Here is a 22,021-nt window from a genome sequence, read left to right as displayed (position 1 = left end):
GAGAGGAGAGAGGCTGCCCTAGACGACCTCGGAACGCGTTCGCAACGGTCAGCGCTCAGGGACGGACCGCTTTCTGCAGAGCGCTCGCTTTGAAGCACCGTCTCTCGTTCCAAACCATAGAGATAGGAAAAATATAGAGTAATGCGCACCGCCAGCGAGCTGTCGGATTGGTTTGGAATATTTCCGCGTTGCCTCGCTAAGGTAACCTTCGCTGCTGGCTAACTTAAGATGTGCTTCTTGATGAAAAAAAGAAACCTTCCAACCACAACGGTGCCAAGGAAGGATAGCAGCCTCACGGAGCCTTGCACCGCCGTTCTAGCAGTGAATATCATTCTCATTTCCAATTCCACCCTGAGAGATGACAAACGATAGAGCGGCGCCGCTTTCTGCGCCCAAGAGAGAAACCCGGCTTTTTTAAAACCAAAAACTCAAAACGAAACCCGAAAGTTTACGCTTCATGTGACTCTATATTTTCCTGTCTCTATTCCCCGTAGCGCGTGCTTTGCGGATCAGGGCAACGTCCTGCCTCGACTTCAGCTGCCCGGGCTTGGATACACTTCCGGTTAGGCCACCAGAAAAGGCGTCATAGCCCTCCTTCAGACTTCCTGCCTAGGGACGAGCTTGCTGAATGTGGGTCCTCGTTTCTTCTGCTGCGCGTAGCAACAGCGGTGGGGTGCTCTTGCTCTTTCAGTGCAGGAGGGCCAGCTCCTCTGTCTGGACAGGAGGACCCCCTGAGAAATACAAACCTAAATTCTCCTTTCTTTCTTTTTTGTACCAGCTTATATTTGTGAAAGAGACGGGCATTTTGAGGTACCCGCTGTTTCAGATGCATTTCAGCGGGGTGCAGTTTTGCTCCTTGTGAGAAATGGTCTCCTTCCTCAACAGACATCCCATACAGACACCCAGTAGAGATGATGCGGTTTATGTCCCTCTCCTCTAAACTCTGCCACTCCCCAAAGTTAAATATAGGTTCTCTCATGACTATGGAATTCAAATATTCGATTTTCCTCTCCTTATTGGCCTTTTTAGAGCAATTCTCACAAGCCAACCCTTGTTTTCATTTCACCAATCTCTCTCACCTTCTCAAAACAATATATGATTTCTAACATAGCCCTCCCATTCGGAGTTCAGGAGCCAAGTGGAACACATTTCTTTTCGGGTGGTATCTATTATCTCTTGGAAAATAGGAAACTTTTACCCCCCCCCCCAATTATGGATAAACAATTGAGAATTGGGAAGATTTGTGAGAGTCTTCTAAGCTTTTTTAAAAAAACCAGCAAACCCCCAAACCATTCTTTTTCATCCGCAGGCTGCTCAGTGCCATGCGGTGCCTCCTCGTCAGCCAAGACAAGCGACATGATCCAGTTCTTCTGCCTGATGGTGTGACTGTGGTTCTGGGCAGGGGACCTGAGACACTCGTCACCGATAAAAAATGCTCCCGGACACAAGGTGAGTAATTTTTCTCTTGTTAGGAATTCTTCTTTTCCTGCTAGTACAATCCCCTCCAATCATTGTCTAATGTTGAACTTTCTGGGATTCTTTGTACAGCATTTGACAGATAGTTCCTTCCTGTTCATCCCTTTGATTGGGTCACTCTCAGGGGTCACAACCTTCCACGTTCCGCATGTCAGCAGTGGGCAGGGCCAGATGCAGAAACAGATACAGCAACAAATATGAATTTCAACCAGGTATAATTGACTGGTTTCCATGCAGGCTCACACTCCTCAATGCAGGCAAGCAAGAGGCCTTGTTGAGAGTCGAAGGACACATTCCAGCCAGGCAAATAGCAGTAGGCCTGGTGAGATGTGTGGCCTGAAGAGAGAGAGAAAAAATATTTAGGCTTCTGGTATATCACTAACTCAAGTGACCCTATAGCCTACACCAGACATGTTCAACCGGTCAACCGTGATCGACAGGTAGATCCCCTGGTGATCCTGGTCGATCGCAGGATCCTTATCAATCGCAAGCTTAGAAAAACTTCAGAATGAATGTTTCCGCCCACCTCACTCTGTTCCTCTGTCGCACCAAGTGGGCAGAGTTCGGTGTTTTATCATTGCAGTGTGGAATACGGCGACTGATTTAGTACTGTGTGCGTTTGTTATTGGTGGAGTGTGAGGTGAGCGAGTATTTCATTCTCCCTTAAAAAAAACTCAACAACTCTGGTCACCCCCCCAGAAAGCTCAAGAGGTCTGGTCTCCCCAAAGAAAGCTCAACAATTCTGGTCAATCCTCAATGACAATTGGTAGATCACTGCCAGTTTTTTTACACTGGGAGTAGATCACAGTCTCTTGGGGCTTGGATGGGCCTGGCCTACACTCCTTTATTAGTAATGCTCTACTTTCCTGGAACTCCTCCAAGTGAAGTTATGTGTTTTTTTCTTTTTGTTCTGCCTGACTGCACCCCATGAGTTTAATGTCTGCTGCTCTGCGGGAGCCACAGAACGAAAACAGAACTAATTGCAGATACGGATGACAAATCTGAGCACTTCCTGGGGGGAGAAGTAGTTGCAAGAGTTTCCAGGCATCAGGAACTACAGAGAGCCAGTGCGGTGTAAATGTCCACCATGCTGGACAGGTCAAGGAGACTTGGGCTCAAATCCCTGCTGGGCCAGTCATTAACTTTCCTGCCTAGAACTTGCCTTACTTGGTTGTGAAATTAAAATGGAGGTGGTGGAGATGTGAAATCCGCATATTCTACCTTGAGCACCCTTGAGGGAAAAGCTGGATGCAAGTGAGATCAATACCTACCCCTTCCTTTGCAGCTTCTAGAAATGCTACTTTCCCTGATGCCTGTGCATGCCTTTCCAGCCACTGGGGCCGGCCCTGTCATTGGGCAAAGCGAGCCAGAAGCGGGAGCAGCAATAGCACTTTTCCTACCACCACCACCCTGTCAACACACACACACATGGACACTTCACCACCTTATTGCTTCTGAGCTGGTGATCCCAATTCTTAGCTGCTCCACCCTGACAACACACACTGCAGGAAATGGAATGATTGCCACGATGGGATGGAAAGCAGGCAGTACCTTTGCCAGTGGAACTCTGCATGCAGTGCAGTAGAATGACTTTGTTTTTTGTGCCTTCCCTTCTCCTGCTTTGCCAGTGGGAGGCTTTCATCTTTCTTTCTTTCTTTCTTTCTTTCTTTCTTTCTTTCTTTCTTTCTTTTTTAAATAAATGTTTATTAAAATTTTACAAATCAAAAAGTTCATCCTTTCACATAGATCAATCCATTAGATAGAGCCCACAGAAAGAACAAAAAACAAAAATACATAACAAAAAAGAAAAAGATAAAAAAGAAAAATCCGCTTTTTAAATTATAAAATTCCATATCCCTCTGTCCTGACCTCCTCACATCTCTCTTTTTTGTGTTCCTCTTTATTCCGATCAAATTCAGCAAGCTCAAACCATTATTCAAACCATACTTAAAATTATATTTTTCTAGTTATTATGTCCCAAATTTCCCTTATCTTAGCCCATTCCTCATCTTATATACTATGACATAATATTATTCTTTTCATAACCCCCTTCTCCTTTTCAAAATTCTTCTTTTCATTCCTTTCTTTCTTTCTTTCTTTCTTTCTTTCTTTCCTTTTCCTTTCCACTGCTTTCTATCCATTTTCCATTTTGTAGATAATATGTTTTATTAAATTTCCACAAATTCCACATAAAATTCCAGTACGTAATATTTTTTTCTTTTGTCGACTTCCCATCCCATTATCCGTGATGTTTTTTTTAATAATTTCCGTGGTACTTATTTCTGTTGAATAATTAGAGATTATTGTATTATGGTTATGATATAAAAGAGTGAATATAGAATTCAGCAGAGAGATAGAATACAATAATCTTGAATTATTTCTGCTTTCTACCTATTTTAATTTCCCTCTGGTTTCTTGATACAGTGGTACCTTGGTTCTCGAATGGCTTGGATCTCGAACGCTGCAAACCCGGAAATAAGTGTTTCAGTTTGTGAATGTTTTTTGGAAGCCGAACGTCCAACGCAGCTTTCACTTGAGTGCAGGAAGCTCCTGCAGCCAATGGGAAGCCGTGCCTTAGTTTTCGTACCATTTTGGGAGTCAAACTGACTCCTGGAATGGATTAAGTTTGACAACCAAGGTACCACTGTACTGCTTTTTTTATTATTACTTCCTCCATTTTCTCTTTCCTCCTTTTGCCTTTCTTCCTCTCCCTCCCCACCCACCCACCCACCCATAACTCCTTAAAAAGAAAAAGCCCAGCACCACCAATTCCAGTTCTGATTTAGTCTTGTGTTTTGATGAATACAAGGCAAAATATTGCTCAAAAAAAGATATGCTAATATGCCTAGATTAAAATGTGAAGTACTGGATGGAAGAAAAATTAGTAAGGAAGGATAATAAGAATATATAGATGATTTGAGAAGGTTGTAGAATGCAAAGATTATTGTAAATTGTATAATGTGGAGGAAATCGAGTGGGGGCGGAGGGAAGTGGGAGGAAGGAGAAAAGAATAATATGATGGATTGAGGAAATAGAAATGTAAATGTATGGGGGGATGGGGAGGAAATGGTGTTGGCTTTGGTACATCTGTATTGTAAAGTAATATGTGAAAACCAATAATAATAATAATAATTTCTTTTTCAAAAAAAATAATAATGATTTAGTCTTGTGAATTAATGATTCCATGTGTGAAATCTGGGTCTTCTGGACCTGCCTTGCGGGTGTAACCAGCCCTGTTTTCTCTTCCTGTTTCCTCGCAGTGGAGTTGCTGGCCAATTATGCCTATAGATCCGTCCGAGTCACGCAGGTAAGATGGGGAGAGTTCAGATTGTCCCAGTTCCGAGCCTTGTGTGTGTGGCTCTGCTTCGTACGGGAGCCTTGTTTCCCTAGGAGGGTGAAGCAGCTGCTTCTGGGTGTCTGGTCGCAGTCGGGCCCCCTAATGTATTGGTGTGTTGGCAGCGAGGGGTGAACCCCACGTCAGTGGAGGAGATACACCTGCATTGTGGGGACAGCACCACGCTCCAGGAGGGAGAGACGCTGTGCTTGGTGAACGGGCTGTATCCCTACCGCATCCGTTTCGAGGAAGATTCCCGCTCCCCGAAGAAAACCCTGCTGGAGTTCTTCAGTCCCCGGCGCCCCCTGAAAAAAGAGGAGGATGGCAAGGCCCAGCCAGCCAAGCGGCCCAAGACCTCCTCGCCTTCCGAGGACGAGGAAGATGACGACGACGTCGACCCCTCGGTGGCCGAGAAATTGAGGCAGCTGCAGGAAACGGCAGCGCAAGCCCAGCGGGCGCAGAGCCAGCCTCCCCGGCAGCTGCAGCTCTCACATCTTGCTCCCCAGCCGCAGGACTCCTGGGAGGAGCATGGCAAGCTCCTGGTCTTCACAAAGAAAGGGGTGGTGCCCAGCGCCAAAGTAAGGCCTATAGCTTTCAGCGGGAGCTGGCATTGCTTCTTGTGGGCTGTGTTAGCGTGTGCTAGCTGAGGCTGATGGGAATTGTAGTCCAAAACACCAGGTGGCAGGAGGCTGCTTTGGGAAAACGTTCTGTTCCATCTTGCGCCCCACCCTGTCCCCGTCTTTAATGTAAGAAGGGCAAATTTTGGCATCAGTTGCCTGGAACCGTGGGCTGAAAGCCAGCTTAAAATAGTTAAAACATCAGAAAATGGTTAAACAGGATAAATAACCAGCGCTGAATAAAACTCAACTCTCTGTCAAATTAACTCTCTAATTGTTAACATTGAGGTCTGTTTATTGTATTTTGTAGCCTATTCTTTTTGCCACAAGATTCTTTGGGTACTTTTTTTTTTTAGAAAGACGTGATACAAATGTCTAAAGTAAAACGTCTACAGGACATCATCTGGGCAGGTTGGGCAATACAGTGGTACCTCGGGTTAAGTACTTAATTCTTTCTGGAGGTCTGTTCTTAACCTGAAACTGTTATTAACCTGAAGCACCACTTTAGCTAATGGGACCTCCTGCTGCTGCTGCGCCACCACAATTTCTGTTCTCATCCTGAAGCAAAGTTCTTAACCCGAGGTACTATTTCTGGGTTAGCGGAGTCTGTAACCTGAAGCGTATGTAACCTGAAGCGTATGCAACCTGAGGTACCACTGTATACTCTTCAACCAGGCCTTTGTTTAATTAATATTCTCCAGCCTTTAAAACGTGTTGTCCTGTGCAGACTCACCTGAGAGATCTCAGTAGGGCTACTCTAAACCAGGAAGTGGGGAAGCAATGTTGCTTTGGCGGATAGTTGGAAGTTGAGGCTTGACGCCAGCCTAGATGATCCTTGGCCCTCTTTCTGCCTCTCTGCCCAGGTTGCAGGTTTCGATCTGGATGGGACCATAATCACCACGCAGTCTGGGAAGGTGTTTCCTACGAGCCCCGATGACTGGAGGTGAGTGTGGGGTGAAATACCAGGGGGGAGGGGAGGGAATTATGGGCGGCCGGGGTGGTCCATGGCAAAACCTGTGTTGATCTAGGTGCAGAGAGACCCGGGTTCAAATCCCCCGCAACCATGAAGCTCATTCTGTCAGCCCAGTGCACCTCCCAACAGTTATTGTGTAGGTCAGGCATTGGGGGGGGGGGGGAAGTCACCACATATGCCACCATGGGCTGCTTGGAGGAAAGATGGGGGGGAGTAATAAAAGTGAGACTGTGACCTAGTGGTTAGAGCACCAGGCTCGGACAAGGGAGACCTGTGTTCGTTTCTTTATTTTAATCCATTTCACAACACGTATATACCACTTTATCGTAATAAAACCTCAAAGTGGTTTATGAAAAGAAGCCCAGACACACACACACAGACACACACTTTCTTTGGCCTACTTTACAGGGTTGCTGTAAGAATAAAGGGTGGGGAGGAAAGCCGAGGACACTGCCTTAATTTCCTTGGAGAAAGGGAAGCTAAGGAATATAATAAATAGAAGGGAGAATATTCCTACTTATATGGGGGAAAGTGAGAAGAGCTCCCTGGTTGTGGTTGTGATCCTGCATTGCAGGGGGCTGGACTGGATGATCCTTGGGGTTCCCTTCCAACTCTACATTCCTGTGATTCTATAAGAGTGACATCAGGCTTTTGTAGGGCGAAGGCACTAAAACGGGGGCTTGTGCTGGTGTTTCAGGGTTGTGCTTTGCACTCTAATGTCATCAACATGCCATCAGTATTGGGATCAAACTTGGGCCTCCAGCTGTTTTTTTGGACTATAACTCCCATAATCCCTAGCTAGCAGGACAAGTGGTAAGGGATGATAGGAACTGTAGTCCAGAAACAGCTGGAGACCCAAGTTTGGGAAGCCCTGCTCTAGATGGAGTTGGACTACAATTCCCATCATCCCTGAATGGCCAGGCTGGCTGAGGCTGATGGGAGTTGGTATCCATCAATACAGAACAACAGACCCCTGTGTTGCAAACTTAACACAACAAACAATACAAGCAACACGAAGACCAGTATACTAGATAGCACTGCAATTCTTATTGCGTGATATACATGATTTAGTACAACAAAAACAGAATATGTACACTTGTAAATTCTCTAATGTATTTGAAATCAAATGAGCACACGTCTGTCAATCTTTGAAAGTCCGTGAAAGTATGATAAGTCTATAGTTGAAACAAAGGAATAGATGCTATCCTGTGGGCTAAGCGGTAAAACATTTTTAGGCATTCATGGTGCCGAAGTGTTGTTGTTGTTTAGTCGTGTCCAACTCTTTGTGACCCCATGGACCAGAGCACGCCAGGCACTCCTGTTTTCCACTGCCTCCTGCAGTTTAGTCAAACTCATGCTGGTAGCTTCAAGAACACTGTCCAAACATCTCGTCCTCTGTCATCCCCTTCTCCTTGTGCCCTCCATCTTTCCCAACATCAGGGTCTTTTCCAGGGAGTCTTCTCTTCTCATGAGGTGGCCAAAGTATTGGAGCCTCAGCTTCAGGATCTGTCCTTCCAGTGAGCACTCAGGGCTGATTTCCTTCAGAATGGAGAGGTTTGTTCTTCTTGCAGTCCATGGGACTCTCAAGAGTCTCCTCCAGCACCATAATTTACTGTTCTGACTGGAATCTTCTTCAGTACAACCCATAGATTAGAAAAATGCACATGGAGCAGTCGTCACGAGGATATGCATCTATTACTTTGTTTTTGTTGTACTAAATCATGTATATCATGGAATAAGAATTGCAGTGCTATCTAGTATACTGGTCTTCGTGTTGCTTGTATTGTTTGTTGTGGGAGGTGGTACTCAGCAACCCCTGGGGCATCACAGGCTGCCTGGGTTAGGTGAGGCGTTCTCAAAGTAAAGGAAGGATTGAATTCTGATTAATAAGAATACACACAGAGGCTTGAACCAGCAAGACTCTGGGAAGGGTGCGTATAATATCTCTGTCTCCAGCCCCTGGCCCAGGTCGTTTTATTCACAAAAGAGCTTCTTACAGAGTGTTCGTAAGAACCAATCAGATTTCTTCTGAGCATTTCAACAAACCCCACGTGGGGACAAAGTTCACCTACAAACACTAGTTAAGCATGCATACTTTTGGAGTAAATGAATGAAAACTACAAAGGAGTGCATTCAGCAATCCTGGAGGTCAGAAACAATCAATACACATGATAAGAAGGACAGCGATCATTATCACCTTCATGTGAAGCCTGTTTCCTGGCCCTAAGATTAACATATCAGAAAAGCTACAGCAAAGAAACTGCCCACTGTCTTTGATGACCCAGGACATCTGCCTGTCTGTGTATGTGATTTGTCAAGAAAGAGAAATGGAACAGGAATGCAGAGGTGTGGATTGATCAAGACTCATATCAAAATAGTTTAAACCCAGTCAATGCAATGCTTTCATAGCTGACACAGATGACTTACTCTATATTTGTTATAATTCCTCATAGCATTCCCACCTGATCACTACAGTTAGGGAGATCAGCACTCAGTCATTGCCCTTCACCCCTTTCTGTTTTGCAGAATCCTGTACCCCGAGGTTCCCCGCAAGCTGAAGCAGCTTCAGAGCGAGGGGTACAAGGTAATGCACCTTCCCCAAACCATGTTACTCGCTCCAGCTTCTCCTCTCCTCTCCTCACCTCTGTGTTCTTCTCTCCTGCATCTCTGCCCTCTCTTCCCCACGCCTCCCCAACCCGGCAGGTTGTGATCTTTACCAACCAGATGGGCATCAGTCGCGGGCGCCTCAGGCCCGAAGTTTTCAAAGCCAAGGTGGAAGCAGTGGTGGAGCGGCTTGGCATCCCCTTGCAGGTGAGTCGGGGCAAGGAGGACGGTGTATCTCCCAGAATGCTTTGCAAAAAGGAAGTTGCCCATTGAGCAGGGAAAGTGGAGTGGGATTTGGAAGCAAACATTTTATGGTATAAATGCCACCTGCAAAATAGAAGAGGGTGGGTTTGTTTGTGTATGTGTGTGACAGAGAAAGAGGAAGCATGGAAATGGTTTATCTAATATTTACGGATAATAGAAACATTAGCAGGATTATTGTAATAACCGGCAGTTTCATAAGAGTGTATATTTAAGGTAGATAATTAAATGAGCAAATTAAATGAATTTAGATATGCAGAAGATATTAAAAAAATAAATTTAAGGAACCGTGGAAAGAGGGGAAGGAAGTCCAATTTTGAAATGTTAAATTGATTGTAAAACTAATGAAACGTATAAACTCGAAAAGTATAAGTAAAAACTTTTAAGAGAGAGAGAGAAAGAGGAAATGAAGCTGAAAGAGTTAAAAACAGATTAAGGGCTTTGGGGGCTCCAAGGGCCTTGTGGGTAACTGCCCAGGGGCCACGTCCTGGTAGTAGACAGGGACAAAGTTAATCCACATGCATACATGCATCCACATGCTCTCCCCAACATTCACAGAGCAGCCATTGAATCGTAGAATTGTAGAGTTGGAAGAGACCACGAGGGTCATCTAGTCCAACTCCCTGCGATGCAGGAATCTTTTGCTTAATGTGGGACTTGAACCCACAACCCACAACAATTAAGAGTCTCATGTTCTACCAGCTGAGCTATCTATTTAAACCTCCTCTCGCCCAGCGCACTCTTTCTTTCTTTCTTTCTTTCTTTCTTTCTTTCTTTCTTTCTCTCTCTCTCTCTCTCTCTCTCTCTCTCTCTCTCTCTCTCTCTCTCTCTCCTCCCTAATCTCTCTCTCTCCTCTCCCCATCCCAGCCCCCCCAAATTTGCAATTAGGGGAGAAAAGATCTCATTCCCAAGCCTAAGTCCCTCAGTTGCTGTTCTACTGTAGTTTCCAGGGATTTGCAGCCACGCGCAAAGATCAAGGCGATGCAGAAATCGAAACAGTGAACTGTTCCCATTTCCCGTTCTCCAGCAAGTTTTATATATCTCGCCTCGTCCCCCATTAGGCACGAGATGGGGCTCAGCCAAAGTTGCCGGGTGTCAGTAGAGACACCCCAGACTTTGGCCCAGAGATGTTTGATCAAGGAAGGGAAGGAGAGATTGAAAACACTATGAAAATAAAATGCCAGGATGTATTTTATCTGGATAAGGATGGGATAATCTCACCCTGTTGCCATCCTTCCCCTCCCAGGTCTTCGTGGCGACTGCTTCTGGCGTTTACCGCAAACCTGTCCTTGGCATGTGGGAGCACCTGTGCAAGAAGGTGACTTGAGACTTCACGTATTATGACTTTGCTGTTAGTTTTATTTTCCCGTACTCTGGTCATTTTGCATTGTGATTGGTTGGGAGCGAATTTTCCGTCATCTGCTTATTTTGGTTCCACCGTGCCTCATATTTCAAATACATTGGTTGTCAAATGGCTTGGCTCCCGAACAAATCGGCTCTCAAACGCCACAAACCCAGAAGTAAGTGTTCCAGTTTGCGAACAGTTTTTGGAAGCTGAACGTCCGACGGGGCTTCCGCGGCTTCCGATTGAGCGCAGGGAGCTCCTGCAGCCAATCGGAAACCACGCCTTGGTTTGCAAACGGTCTCCCAGAACGGATTAAGTTCGACAACCAAGGTACCACTGTAGGTTGCTGAAGGTTACTTTAATCGGTTTAAGTTTGAAAGGTTACATTTTTTCCAGTGTGGCTGGAGCAGATTGTTACGGGGGGGGTAGGGGGTGGTCTTTGTTGTGGATCTTGTCATCCGCCTTTTGTATCACGATGTAGAAAGGTAGCATACAAATTTGAAAGGAAAGGAAGAAGGTATAAGGGTGCAGAGGGATGGGAAGTAGAGAGAGAGAGAGAGAGAGAGATCTGTATCACTACACGTCTTGACTTCCCACCCCTCATTCCCAAACTCTCTTCCAAGGCAAACGGTGGCCTAGAAGTCTCTTTGCAGCAAAGCGTCTACATTGGAGGTGAGTAAAACACTCAGGCTCAGCTGGGAATCCTAAGAGCTGGTGGCACTTACAGGGAACTAGAGCACAGAGGCTGCAATGTTGCGCAGTTCCATTTCTCACTCTCTGCACAAGCCCATCCTTTCTCTACCTCTTGTGCTTGTTTTATTTATTACATTATATACTGTCTTCATCTTGCAAGATCTCAAGGTGGTGTGACTGGTTCCCCTCCTTCACCCCATCACAACAAACAACCCTGCGAGGTAAAAGGTAAAGGGACCCCTGACCATTAGGTCCAGTCACGGACGACTCTGGGGTTGCGGTGCTCATCTCGTTTTATTGGACGAGGGAGCTGGCGTACAGCTTCCGGGTCATGTGGCCAGCATGACTAAGCCACTTCTGGCAAACCAGGGCAATGGACGGAAACGGCGTTTACCTTCCCGCCGGAGCGGTACCTATTTATCTACTTGCACTTTGACGTGCTTTCGAACTGCTAGGTTGGCAGGAGCTGGGACCGAGCAACGGGAGCTCACACTGTCACGGGGGTTCGAACCGCTGACCTTCTGATTGGCAAGCCCTAGGCTCTGGTTTAACCCACAGTGCCACCTGCATCCCACCCTGCGAGGTGGGTTAGGCTAAGAGACGGTGGCTGCCCCAAGGTCACCCATGGCGGAGCGGGGATTCGAACCCTGGTCTCCCAGGCCCTAGTCCAACACTCTTAACCGTTTCGCCACACTGGCAATTCATAGGCAACCCGGAGAGCAAGAACATGCAGAGGGCCACATGAAATTAGGCCGAGGGCCACACTCCCCACTCCAATGCTATGGGATGCTATTCACAGTACAGTGGTACCTCGGGTTAAATACTTAATTCGTTCTGGAGGTCCGTTCTTAACCTGAAACTATTCTTAACCTGAAGCACCACTTTAGCTAAAGGGGCCTCCCGCTGCCGCTGCACCGTGGAAGCACGATTTCTGTTCTCATCCTGAAGCAGTTCTTAACCCAAGGTACTATTTCTGGGTTAGCGGAGTCTGTAACCTGAAGCATATGTAACTCGAGGTACCACTGTATAATGAGAGAATGGGTGCAATTTGCTTAGTACCTTCATTTGGTGGGAGCGAGGAACAATTTCAGGCTTGTGCATCTTCACTGCAGGCAAAGTTGTTTCTGTGCTTCCCCTACTCCGAATTTACATGCCCCAGTTGTGAGCGTTAGCAATGGTCTGTTGAGTTTTCCACCTTGTGCTGCTGGATGTGTTTTCATAGCTCCTTTCTGTCCATAGATGCAGCTGGGCGACCACCAAACTGGGCCCCGGGACACAAGAAGAAGGATTTCTCATGCAGCGACCGCTTGGTATGGGATCAATTCTTCTCTATCCTGTCTTCTCCTTCAGTTTCCCTTAACCACGAAGCAGAAAATTTGGCCCCCCTGGATTAAAGAACAGCTGCTCTGGTTTAGCACTCACTATTCCCCCTCTTCTCTTTCGCCAGCGTTTTTTTATTTATTTCAAAAAGAATTTACATACTGCCATTTATATGCTGCAATATCAGGGCAGAAAACATAATTGAAACAAGTGTGTAATCATTAAACAGTGCAGAACAGTCATTGCCATCAACCTGGTTGTCAACGTTGACCGAAGGGTCCCTCCTGTTTTTATTTAGGCAAGATGTGATTGCTGTCATGGAAATGCTGTTCAGGACTGTATTTTGTGCCCAGGTAAATACTAGATACACAGAACTTGCCCTCTAGCATCCTTAGAATACAGTGGTACCTCAGGTTAAGTACTTAATTCGTTCTGGAGGTCCGTACTTAACCTGAAACTGTTCTTAACCTGAAGCACCACTTTAGCTAATGGGGCCTCCCGCTGCCACCGTGCCGCCAGAGCACGATTTTTGTTCTCATCCTGAAGCAAAGTTCTTAACCTGAAGCACTATTTCTGGGTTAGAGGAGTCTGTAACCTGAAGCGTCTGTAACCTGAAGCGTGTATAACCTGAGGTACCACTGTATCAGCATTCAGTCAAAAGCCAAGTTTTTAGCACTCATGGAATTCCTCCTTTAAAAAAAAAATTAAAAGCAAACTTTTTGTGTATTTAAAACATTTCTATCCCACCTCTCCTTCAAAAGTTCAAGGTGGCAGGTTTTAATAAAGTCCTCCACTGAATCTAGGGAGGGGGGATGAAACCATGGCCTTTCACCTCATTTTCTCCCTCTACCACCTTTCTTGATGTCCTCAAATCCCACAGATAATTTGGAAACCTCACATCACTAGTCTTAGGAATGTTTTGGCCATGGGTAGGCAAACTTAGGCTCGGGGGCCGGATCCTGCCCAATCGCCTTCTAAATCCGGCCGGCGGACGGTCCAGGAATCAACGTGTTTTTACATGAGTAGAATGTGTCCTTTTATTTAAAATGCATCTCTGGGTTATTTGTGGGGCATACGAATTTCCCCCCCCAAAAAAAAATATAGTCCGGCCCTCCACAAGGTCTGAGGGACAGTGGACTGGCCCCCAGCTGGAAAAGTTTGCTGACCCCTGGTTTTGGCTATTTGAGGAAGTGGTGCCTTGCAGTGAAACGTTTGAGCTGGAAAAAGGAAAAAAGTTGTACCGATGTGCTTTCTACACAAAAATCTGGGCTGGTATCGGCAGCCCACATCGAGCACCTAGCAGCCAGCTACTAGCCAAGCGGCTTACTTGCGCTACTGCTGCCTTCGGTGACCAGTTGTGCACCAGATGTTTTAGAAACACAAAATGATGTGTTTGATTTGTGTATGGTAAGGAACTCACGGGCCCGAGAATACAGTGGTACCTCAGGTTAAGTACTTAATTCATTCCGGAGGTCCGTTCTTAACCTGAAACTGTTCTTAACCTGAAGCACCACTTTAGCTAATGGGGCCTCCCGCTGCCACCACGCCGCTGGAGCCTGATTTCTGTTCTTATCCTGAAGCAAAGTTCTTAACCTGAAGCACTTTTTCTGGCTTAGTGGAGTGTGTAACCTGAAGCGTATGTAACCTGAAGTGTATGTAACCTGAGGTACCAATGTATCTGCTTTCTCTTTTTGAAATGAGTTTCTAGCCCTCATGGTGCAGAGGGCGGCGGGGCGGACCTGAAAATGTGTAGGCAGCGAAATCTTAGAAGTTAGCGGGGGACTAAGAAGGGAAGCAAAGGCAGAGCTTCAATGCCCCTTATCCCTTCCTGGTGGCACACCTATCGGGAATATTTTATTATAATTCTCCTCGCTCTTTCAATCGTAGACGGGATTTCAAACTCTTAGGCGAGTTTGGAAGCAAATGACACAAGATGAACAGGCCGAGATGCAAATTGCATGTACTGGGTGTACTTTTGTTGTGGCCACGGAGTGTGTGCGTTCTGGCTGCCAAGAGTACAAGTCGTTCTCATCAGCTCACACTTTTCCTTGGCTCCTTTCCCCACGTTAACAGCTCTCCCTTCTGCCCGTCCTCACAGTTCGCTCTGAATGCTGGGCTTCCCTTCCGCACCCCCGAAGTGTATTTCCTGGGCTGGAAAGAGCCACCGTTTGCACTCCCCAACTTTGATCCGGTGAATGATTTCTCTTTCTTTTAGAGCTGGGCTCGCTTTTGGTTTCTGTTCATATAGAACCGGGTGTTCCCTTTTTGCATGCCATTAATTTGACTCTGAGAGGGACGCGGGTGGCGCTGTGGGTTAAACCACAGAGCCTAGGGCTTGCCGATCAGAAGGTCGGCAGTTCGAATCCCCGCGAATCCTGTTGTTCGGTCCCTGCTCCTGCCAACCTAGCAGTTCAAAAGCACATCAAAGTGCAAGTAGATAAATAGGTACCGCTCCAGCGGGAAGGTAAACGGCGTTTCCGTGCGCTGCTCTGCTTTGCCAGAAGCGGCTTAGTCATGCTGGCCACATGACCCGGAAGCTGTACGCCAGCTCCCTCGGCCAATAAAGCGAGATGAGCGCCACAACCTCAGAGTCAGCCACAACTGGACCTAATGGTCAGGGGTTCCTTTACCTTTACCTTTAATTTGAGTCTGAATTGATTTTAGAATGAATTGATTTTAGAATGTATTTCAATTAAATGATTATGATTTTATGTAAACTGTGTTATTTTTACTGTTGTTAGCTGCTCTGAGCCCGGCTTCGGTTGGGAGGGCAGGATATAAATAAAAAATTATTATTATTATTATTATTATATTTATTTATTTATTTATTTATTTATTTATTTATTTAGTGATCTGCAAAACGATCTTTGCAGGTTGGTATTTGGAGGAGGAGGGGGGGCTTTTGAGTCTGACAGAGAATGGGCTTCCCTGGGACCACCTAATGAGCTCATGGCAGAGGGTGAGATTCAAATTGGGGGATTTTGGATTCTCGCCAGCAGTCTCTTAGGCCTGGGATGGGGAAACCCTCTGCATATTATTGGACTCCACCTCCCATCAGCCCCATCTAACAGGGCCAGTCAATGGTCAGGGACTATAGCAGTTTAGTTCATCAACATCTGGAGGGCTACGGGTTCCTCATTCCTGCTCTAGGGCATCTTTGCTCAATAATGTGACTGAACCCAGGTCCTCTTTATGGGGGACAAGTGGCGGGAGCAGGGGGAATGATTGCTGAACAAAAGATCACCTTTAATAAACCTCCAAAGAAAGTTACTGAAAAGGTTTGCCTGTTGCTGCTTGTGGTTCCCCACTTCCAAATTTTGTGGGAAGCCGAAGGCAAAAAAAGTGTTACATGCCAGCATGTTCTCTGCCTACTCAGAACACCGTTTAAAAAAGGAAAGCCATGTGGGTGGCAGGACCAGAACTTTATCCTAAACTGTGGCTGAGCAGTGGGCTTGCCTGCTAGTCAGTTACGCAGCTTTTGAGTCAGCAACTGTGATTTATTTATTTTTTGCTCAGAAAACCTGCACGTAGTCACCTGGCTATTCTTGCAGAGTTTTACAGTCGCATTATTTTAGCACCTTATTCCAATTTAGAGTGTGCATTTCCCCCCTTTTCTCTGCCCCCACTGAAATTGGGCCCGGCGAGATCTGCAAAAGCAGAGGGTTTAATAGGCACAGCTGACAGACGCGCCTAACACTATTACCTACAATGTCTGAGTCTCTGTGTCTGTTATATTCATACATTTGCCATTATTGTCTCCTCTTACACAGCGAACGCTGGACCCCAAGGCACGGCTGTACGATCCTCCAGACGCTTGCCTGACCTCTTCCTCCCCAGAGGTGGTTGTAGCTGTTGGCTTCCCTGCTGGTGAGTGGCCATTCAAACCTTCCTTATCCAAGCTTCATTTTCCAAAACTTTGTGCAAAAGGTCCCTCCAGTCTCAAAAAGTGTGCATGGGCAACAGATGCCCTTCCCTGGGGAGTTTCCATGTGCTTCAGTTCCCAACTTTTTCCTCCCTTGGTTGGTCAAAAGCAGGGGTCAGCAACCTTTTTCAGCCGTGGGCCGGTCCACCGTCCCTCGGACCATGTGGTGGGCCGGACTATATTTTGAAAAAAAATATAAATGAATTCCTATGCCCCACAAATAACCCAGAGATGCCTTTTATATAAAAGCACACATTCTATTCATGTGAAAATGCCAGGCAGGCCCCACAAATAACCCAGAGATGCATTTTAAATAAAAGGACACATTCTACTCGTGTACAAACACGCTGATTCCTGGACCGTCTGTGGGCCGGATTTAGAAGGTGATTGGGCCGCATCCGGCCCCCAGGCCTTATGTTGCCCACCCCTGGTCAAAAGTCTGGGGGAATTAGGCTCGGAATGATGGGGCTGTGCTTTCACTAGAGAGGCTTATGCTACAGAGCAGGAGAATTGTGAAATAAGGCACGTTTCCCAAGAGCCCAATTGGATGTCAGGCTTCAGGGAACCAGCTTCCTCCCCCATGGCCATAGATAAGCAGAACAAAGGAAAAGGAGTCTTCTTACCAGTTGGAAATTTTAATAATCACAGCGAGAGAACAAAGAACACATCTCCTAGTAATGGCGGCGCTCTCAATTAAAGAGCCCACCCCTTTCGGTCCCTATGAACCTATGCCACTTCTATGTCTCGTAATCTGAGCTTGTCCCCTCTGTGCTTTCTGTTCTGCCACTTTCTGAGCCCTTGTCAACTTTGGGGAGGGCGGTGGAGAAATGCGGTCTAGAGACTGTAAATCTGTTAACCTTCTCCCTTCTAGTGTTTCTTCTCCCAGCTGCTCCCCATCCAGTATTCCCCAGCTTCTGCCTTCTGAACTATGCCCCTCTGCAAACCATTATTCCAAATCTATATTGTCCTCCTGCTCCTGCGAAGATTCAGGATCTGGAGCAGGAGCAGGGGGAGGCTCCTCAGTGCAGCCCTCCGCAGCACGGTCCCTGACATTGGATCAGGCCCATGATCTACTTAGTCCAGCATCCTGCTCTCACAGTGGCCAACCCAGGTGCCTGCAGGAAACCCGCAAGCCGGACCTGAGCCAAGAGCAGCATTCTCCCCTCTGTAGTTTCTCGAAACTGGTATTCAGAAGCAAACTTCCCCTGACAACAGAAGCAGAACACTGGGTTAGTAGCCATTGGCGTCTGGCTGCTAACCAGAAGGTTGGTGGTTCGAGCCTAGCCAAGGACAACTTTCAGCAGGATTCCTGAATTGTAGGTGGTTGATGAACCTCAGGGTTACCTTCCAACTATACGATTCTAAAATTCTATAGCCTTTCACAAATTCATATTTTAAAGCCGTTCAAGTATGCACTTCTCTGAAAAGAGCAAGGTAGTTAAGGCTGAAGCTGTTTCTCTTTTCTTTGGTGGGCACTTCCAGTAGTCGTTAAGGCAGGGAAATCGGCTAGTTCAGAAAGAAAAGGAGGGCCTTGTGATAGGGATGTTGGGAGGACAATGAAGGGAGCTGAGTATCAAAGCTGTGTCTGCAACAGGGACCTTTGAGATGGATGCAAATATTTCTAGCAAAGTGTTCGGTGCCACAGCTGACATTGGGTCAAAATGCCTGGGAAACGCTGCTCTACCCTGTTTTATCTTTTAACCAGAGTTCGAAACTCCCATTGCTCTCAGCGCATTTTGCGACAGGGAATTTCATTAGCGCGAGCAGTTTCTGAGCGTCTTAGTACTGCGCCTAAGATTTCAGATTAAAACTGCAGAGTGGAAGGAAAGAAGGACCTTTTTCTGCCTCCCCACTTGCAGCCTCTTTCTGAAGACTGGAGAAGAGACCCTCTTAAGAATATGAGGGGGGTGGGCAGGAGAAGGAGGACTAGACCATGTGAAAAAACGTACATAATATTTTAGCTGCAGTTCATTCATTTTCAGCTATGTATTCTAGTTATAAAAAAAAGTGCGCCTCGACATCCCACTGTTGCGGCCACAACCTAGGCTTAAGGTGCCATTTAGCTCCTAGCTTTCATATCTCAGATTTTAACACTGCTTTTAACACCGTCTTCTTTTCTCACTCCAGCTGGCAAGTCAACCTTTTTGAAGCGACATTTGGCCTCTGCTGGTTACGCCTATGCCAACCGTGTAAGTAGGAGACAGTGGCTGCCTGGGAGTAAGCCTTGAGGATGGCCCTGCCTGTCTTCTTCTTCCTCTTCCTCCTCCTCCTCCTCCTCTCCTCCCTCCTCTCTTCTCTTGTAACCCATCTTCTCCCACTCCCCTTTACAGGACATTCTTGGCTCGTGGCAGAAGTGTGTGGCTACATGCCAAGCAGCACTGCAGGCAGGGAAGAGCGTAATAGTGGACAACACCAATCCGGACTTGGAATCGAGATCCAGGTAAGGCTTCTCTGGTCAGCAAATGTGGTGATGTTACTCATCCAGCAGGCAGGAGGCTTCCGAAGTTCTCTAAAAAACCATTGTGCCTTTCCCCCCACACCAGATATATTGAGTGTGCCAAGGAAGCCGGCGTTCCCTGCCGCTGTTTTCTGTTCACTGCTTCGTTGGAACAAGCCAAGCACAACAACAGAGTGAGTAGTTTGTTAGGAAAGTTACCAAAAAGTTTCTGCCTCTTTTTCTCCAGAGGAGGGACCAGATCACTCATGTTCCCCACTCTTCTGCTTTCACCCCGGTTCTGGAGAAATAAATCAAGACTGAAAAAGGATTTCTCTGTCTCTCTCGTATAGTCAGCCTTATCATTAGCCAAACTGCCAGGCTGCCCCTTCCGAGAGCTGGAGATGATGCCTGCTTCTCTGAGAGCTGTTCCACAAAGTGACCCATGGGAGACCTTGGTTTGTTAGGGAGCCCTGAAACGAGCCACCTGTCTTTGGAGAAGTGCCCTGATGGACAGTATCAATAGTTTAGTAAATGAGAGCCCTGGGATTTAGGAGAGATGGCTGGATTTGAGCCCCTGCATTTCCAAATTGTTAAGGGTTGAGGCATCTGCGACCCTCGACCTAATGTCATGTGACATGGAGGGAGCACCCATTACTGGCACATCACTGGCATGTGGCCCACCGCTAAAAAAGTTACTTCATCCCTGCTCTAACTCAGCAACCTAAGACTGTGACGTGTACCTCTTCTGTTTATGAATGGCCTCTCTCAGAAGTGATGTACAGCATTCTTAACCCGCCGTATCTTATACAGCCGTACCTTGGTTCTCGAACGGAGCCCGTTCTGGAAGTCCGTCCGACTTTTGAAAACAAAAAAGCGGCTTCCGATTGGCTGCAGGAGCTTCCTGGACTCAACTGGAAGCTGTGTTGGACGTTCAGCTTCTGAAAAACGTTCGCAAACTGGAACACTCACTTCCGGGTTTGCAGCACCCGGGAGCCAAAACATTCCGAGTCATAAGGCGTTTGAGAACCAAGGTACAACTGTAGCCGAAACTACTCTGAAAGTGAAGTCTGGATTTCTGTTTACTCTGATGTGTTGTGGGAGGGTTGGGACACATTTTAAATAGAGTGCTACTTGACATGTGCCCCCAAGCTCCTGGAGTTTCCCTTTGTCTCTTTCCAGTTAGTGCTGCCTCCCCTGTGTTTTGTTTTGTTTTCTTCTGTCTTTCTGTTGTGCCTAATAATCAAAGCACATCCTTCATGAACTTACCCAGTCCTCTTTGATAGCTGTGTAGGCTGTTGGCCAGTGCAGATAAACTGTGTGCTGTGGGAAGCACTTCTGAAGTGGATCCTCCTCGTTTCTTCATGCTCTGACGTCAGCCAGCTTGCCCCAAAGGGGAACATCCCCATGTCTTGTTCAAATAAGCAGCCCCCAGAATGACTAGGGAGCAACCTCTTTTTCTTCTTCATTTCAGTTCCGGGAAATGACGGAAAAGGGGCATGTGCCCGTGAATGATATCGTCCTGAACACTTATAAGTGAGTTTCTGAATTACTTATAGGAGGGAGGGAAGCTTGTAGTGGCATGGGGAGGGGAAAAGGGTGCAGCTCCTATGAAATAATGAATCTTAAGCTTTGGGGGCCCTAATCCCAGTGGCCCCATAAGCGACTTTAGGCCACGTTGCTTAACATTTCTAGTAGACCCAATCTGAGTCGAACAACTCAAATTGATTTTTTGTTGTATATTCTTCAGCAGTCCCAAAGTTTTGAGAGTCAGTAGCACAGATATTGTAAAGGTGTGGCGATCTGTTGTGGAACAATCCCATTGAAGAAGATAGCAGTGGTGGTTGCCCATACCTTGTTGCTGCTTGCGAGGCCGGCCCCCCATAACAGTTCAAGCTTCAGGGGCCCCCAAATGTAGGTCCGGCCACTGATGGGGAAGGCTGTTTCTGTATCGCCACCCTGATTTCCTTGGCACCTCTCCAGCACCCTCTACAGAATGCCGAAAGCAGTATTGTACACTTGTGTTAGAACAAACTGTTTTTTGTGTTTGCTATGCACAAATATTGCATGTTCCCGTCACCCAGCTCTCACTTGGTAAAAACAAGCGAACTACTAGCTCTCAAGGTGGTTTGTGTAGAAACAAAGGGGAAATGGCCTGTTTTGAACTTCAACCCTGAGATGAACTGTGGGGGATTAGATCACTTCTCCCCACGTCCATTTTCATTTTTAAGTTTCACCATGAAACACCCAAGTAAAAATATATGCACTTAACACTAACTTAGTTCCAGAAAATAGGCTGAGGACTGAATAGGCTGCATCTCTGAAACATCACTTAAAACTGGCTCTCTCTCTCTCTCTGCTAGGAATAAGTTTGTTGAACCATCGTTGGATGAGGGTTTCTCTGAAATCCTCAAGATTCACTTTGTGCCTCAGTTTGCAGATTCTCAACTAGAGTCACTTTACCGGCAATTTTCTGAGGGATGACACTGTCCTACTATTTGCACCCATCTGACAGAGCCTTTTTTTTCGAAATGTACCTCTCTGTTGCCAAAGAAAGGTATACTTATGAAGTGTGATGGCTCCCCCTGCTGGTCAAAGGGGAACCTCGCTTTGGGCTGTAGAACGTCCTCAGGCTGTTTGAAAATGGGAGTGGAGACTATATAATAGGATTCCCTTTTCCCCTGTGAAAAGGCATTTTAGAAAACCATGAGAAATAAAAGTTTTGGAACCCAAACAGTTGTCCTCTTATTTTTCAGGTGAGAGCTATAGATCTCTTTGTCACCCAAATAAAGCCAGAATGGGGAATTTACATTAAGACTTGTTTTTGGAAACAATTCTGCTCTTGGGCTAGCATGCTTAGAACTACAGTTGGAGACAGATAAAAGACTGGTGACAAATTAGCTCTTCCTGCAGAAAAGCTCTAGTCTGGTTATACTTATTCCCTGACCCTCAGCAGAGCCAACGTTGCACACCAGATAAGGAAGGGTGACAAAATTAAATGTGAAGTTTAGAACTGAAATGTACTTGAAAGCATCACCTTTT

General features: G+C 46.4%; 1 protein-coding gene across 2 annotated transcripts; it reads left to right on the top strand.

The window, feature by feature from the left end:
* The first annotated feature begins 546 nt into the window (after positions 1-546).
* On the top strand, positions 547-21,713 carry PNKP (polynucleotide kinase 3'-phosphatase). 2 transcript variants are annotated; one of them, XM_053362762.1, is made up of 17 exons: positions 547-630; positions 1,310-1,449; positions 4,737-4,783; positions 4,936-5,388; positions 6,291-6,370; positions 8,927-8,984; positions 9,104-9,211; positions 10,512-10,583; positions 11,234-11,282; positions 12,543-12,613; positions 14,722-14,814; positions 16,394-16,490; positions 18,673-18,734; positions 18,876-18,985; positions 19,089-19,176; positions 20,454-20,515; positions 21,343-21,713. In XM_053362762.1, coding segments are annotated over exons 1-17 (1,713 nt in total). In that variant the 5' UTR covers positions 547-628; the 3' UTR covers positions 21,464-21,713. The 2 variants fall into 2 exon arrangements, with proteins under 2 accessions (XP_053218737.1, XP_053218736.1); XM_053362761.1 differs by having other exon boundaries at positions 587-810.
* The last annotated feature ends 308 nt before the right edge of the window (positions 21,714-22,021 follow it).

Source organism: Podarcis raffonei, chromosome 13 (genome assembly GCF_027172205.1).
Source record: "Podarcis raffonei isolate rPodRaf1 chromosome 13, rPodRaf1.pri, whole genome shotgun sequence".
NCBI lineage: Eukaryota > Metazoa > Chordata > Lepidosauria > Squamata > Lacertidae > Podarcis > Podarcis raffonei.
This window is presented reverse-complemented; position numbering and strand designations above follow the sequence as displayed.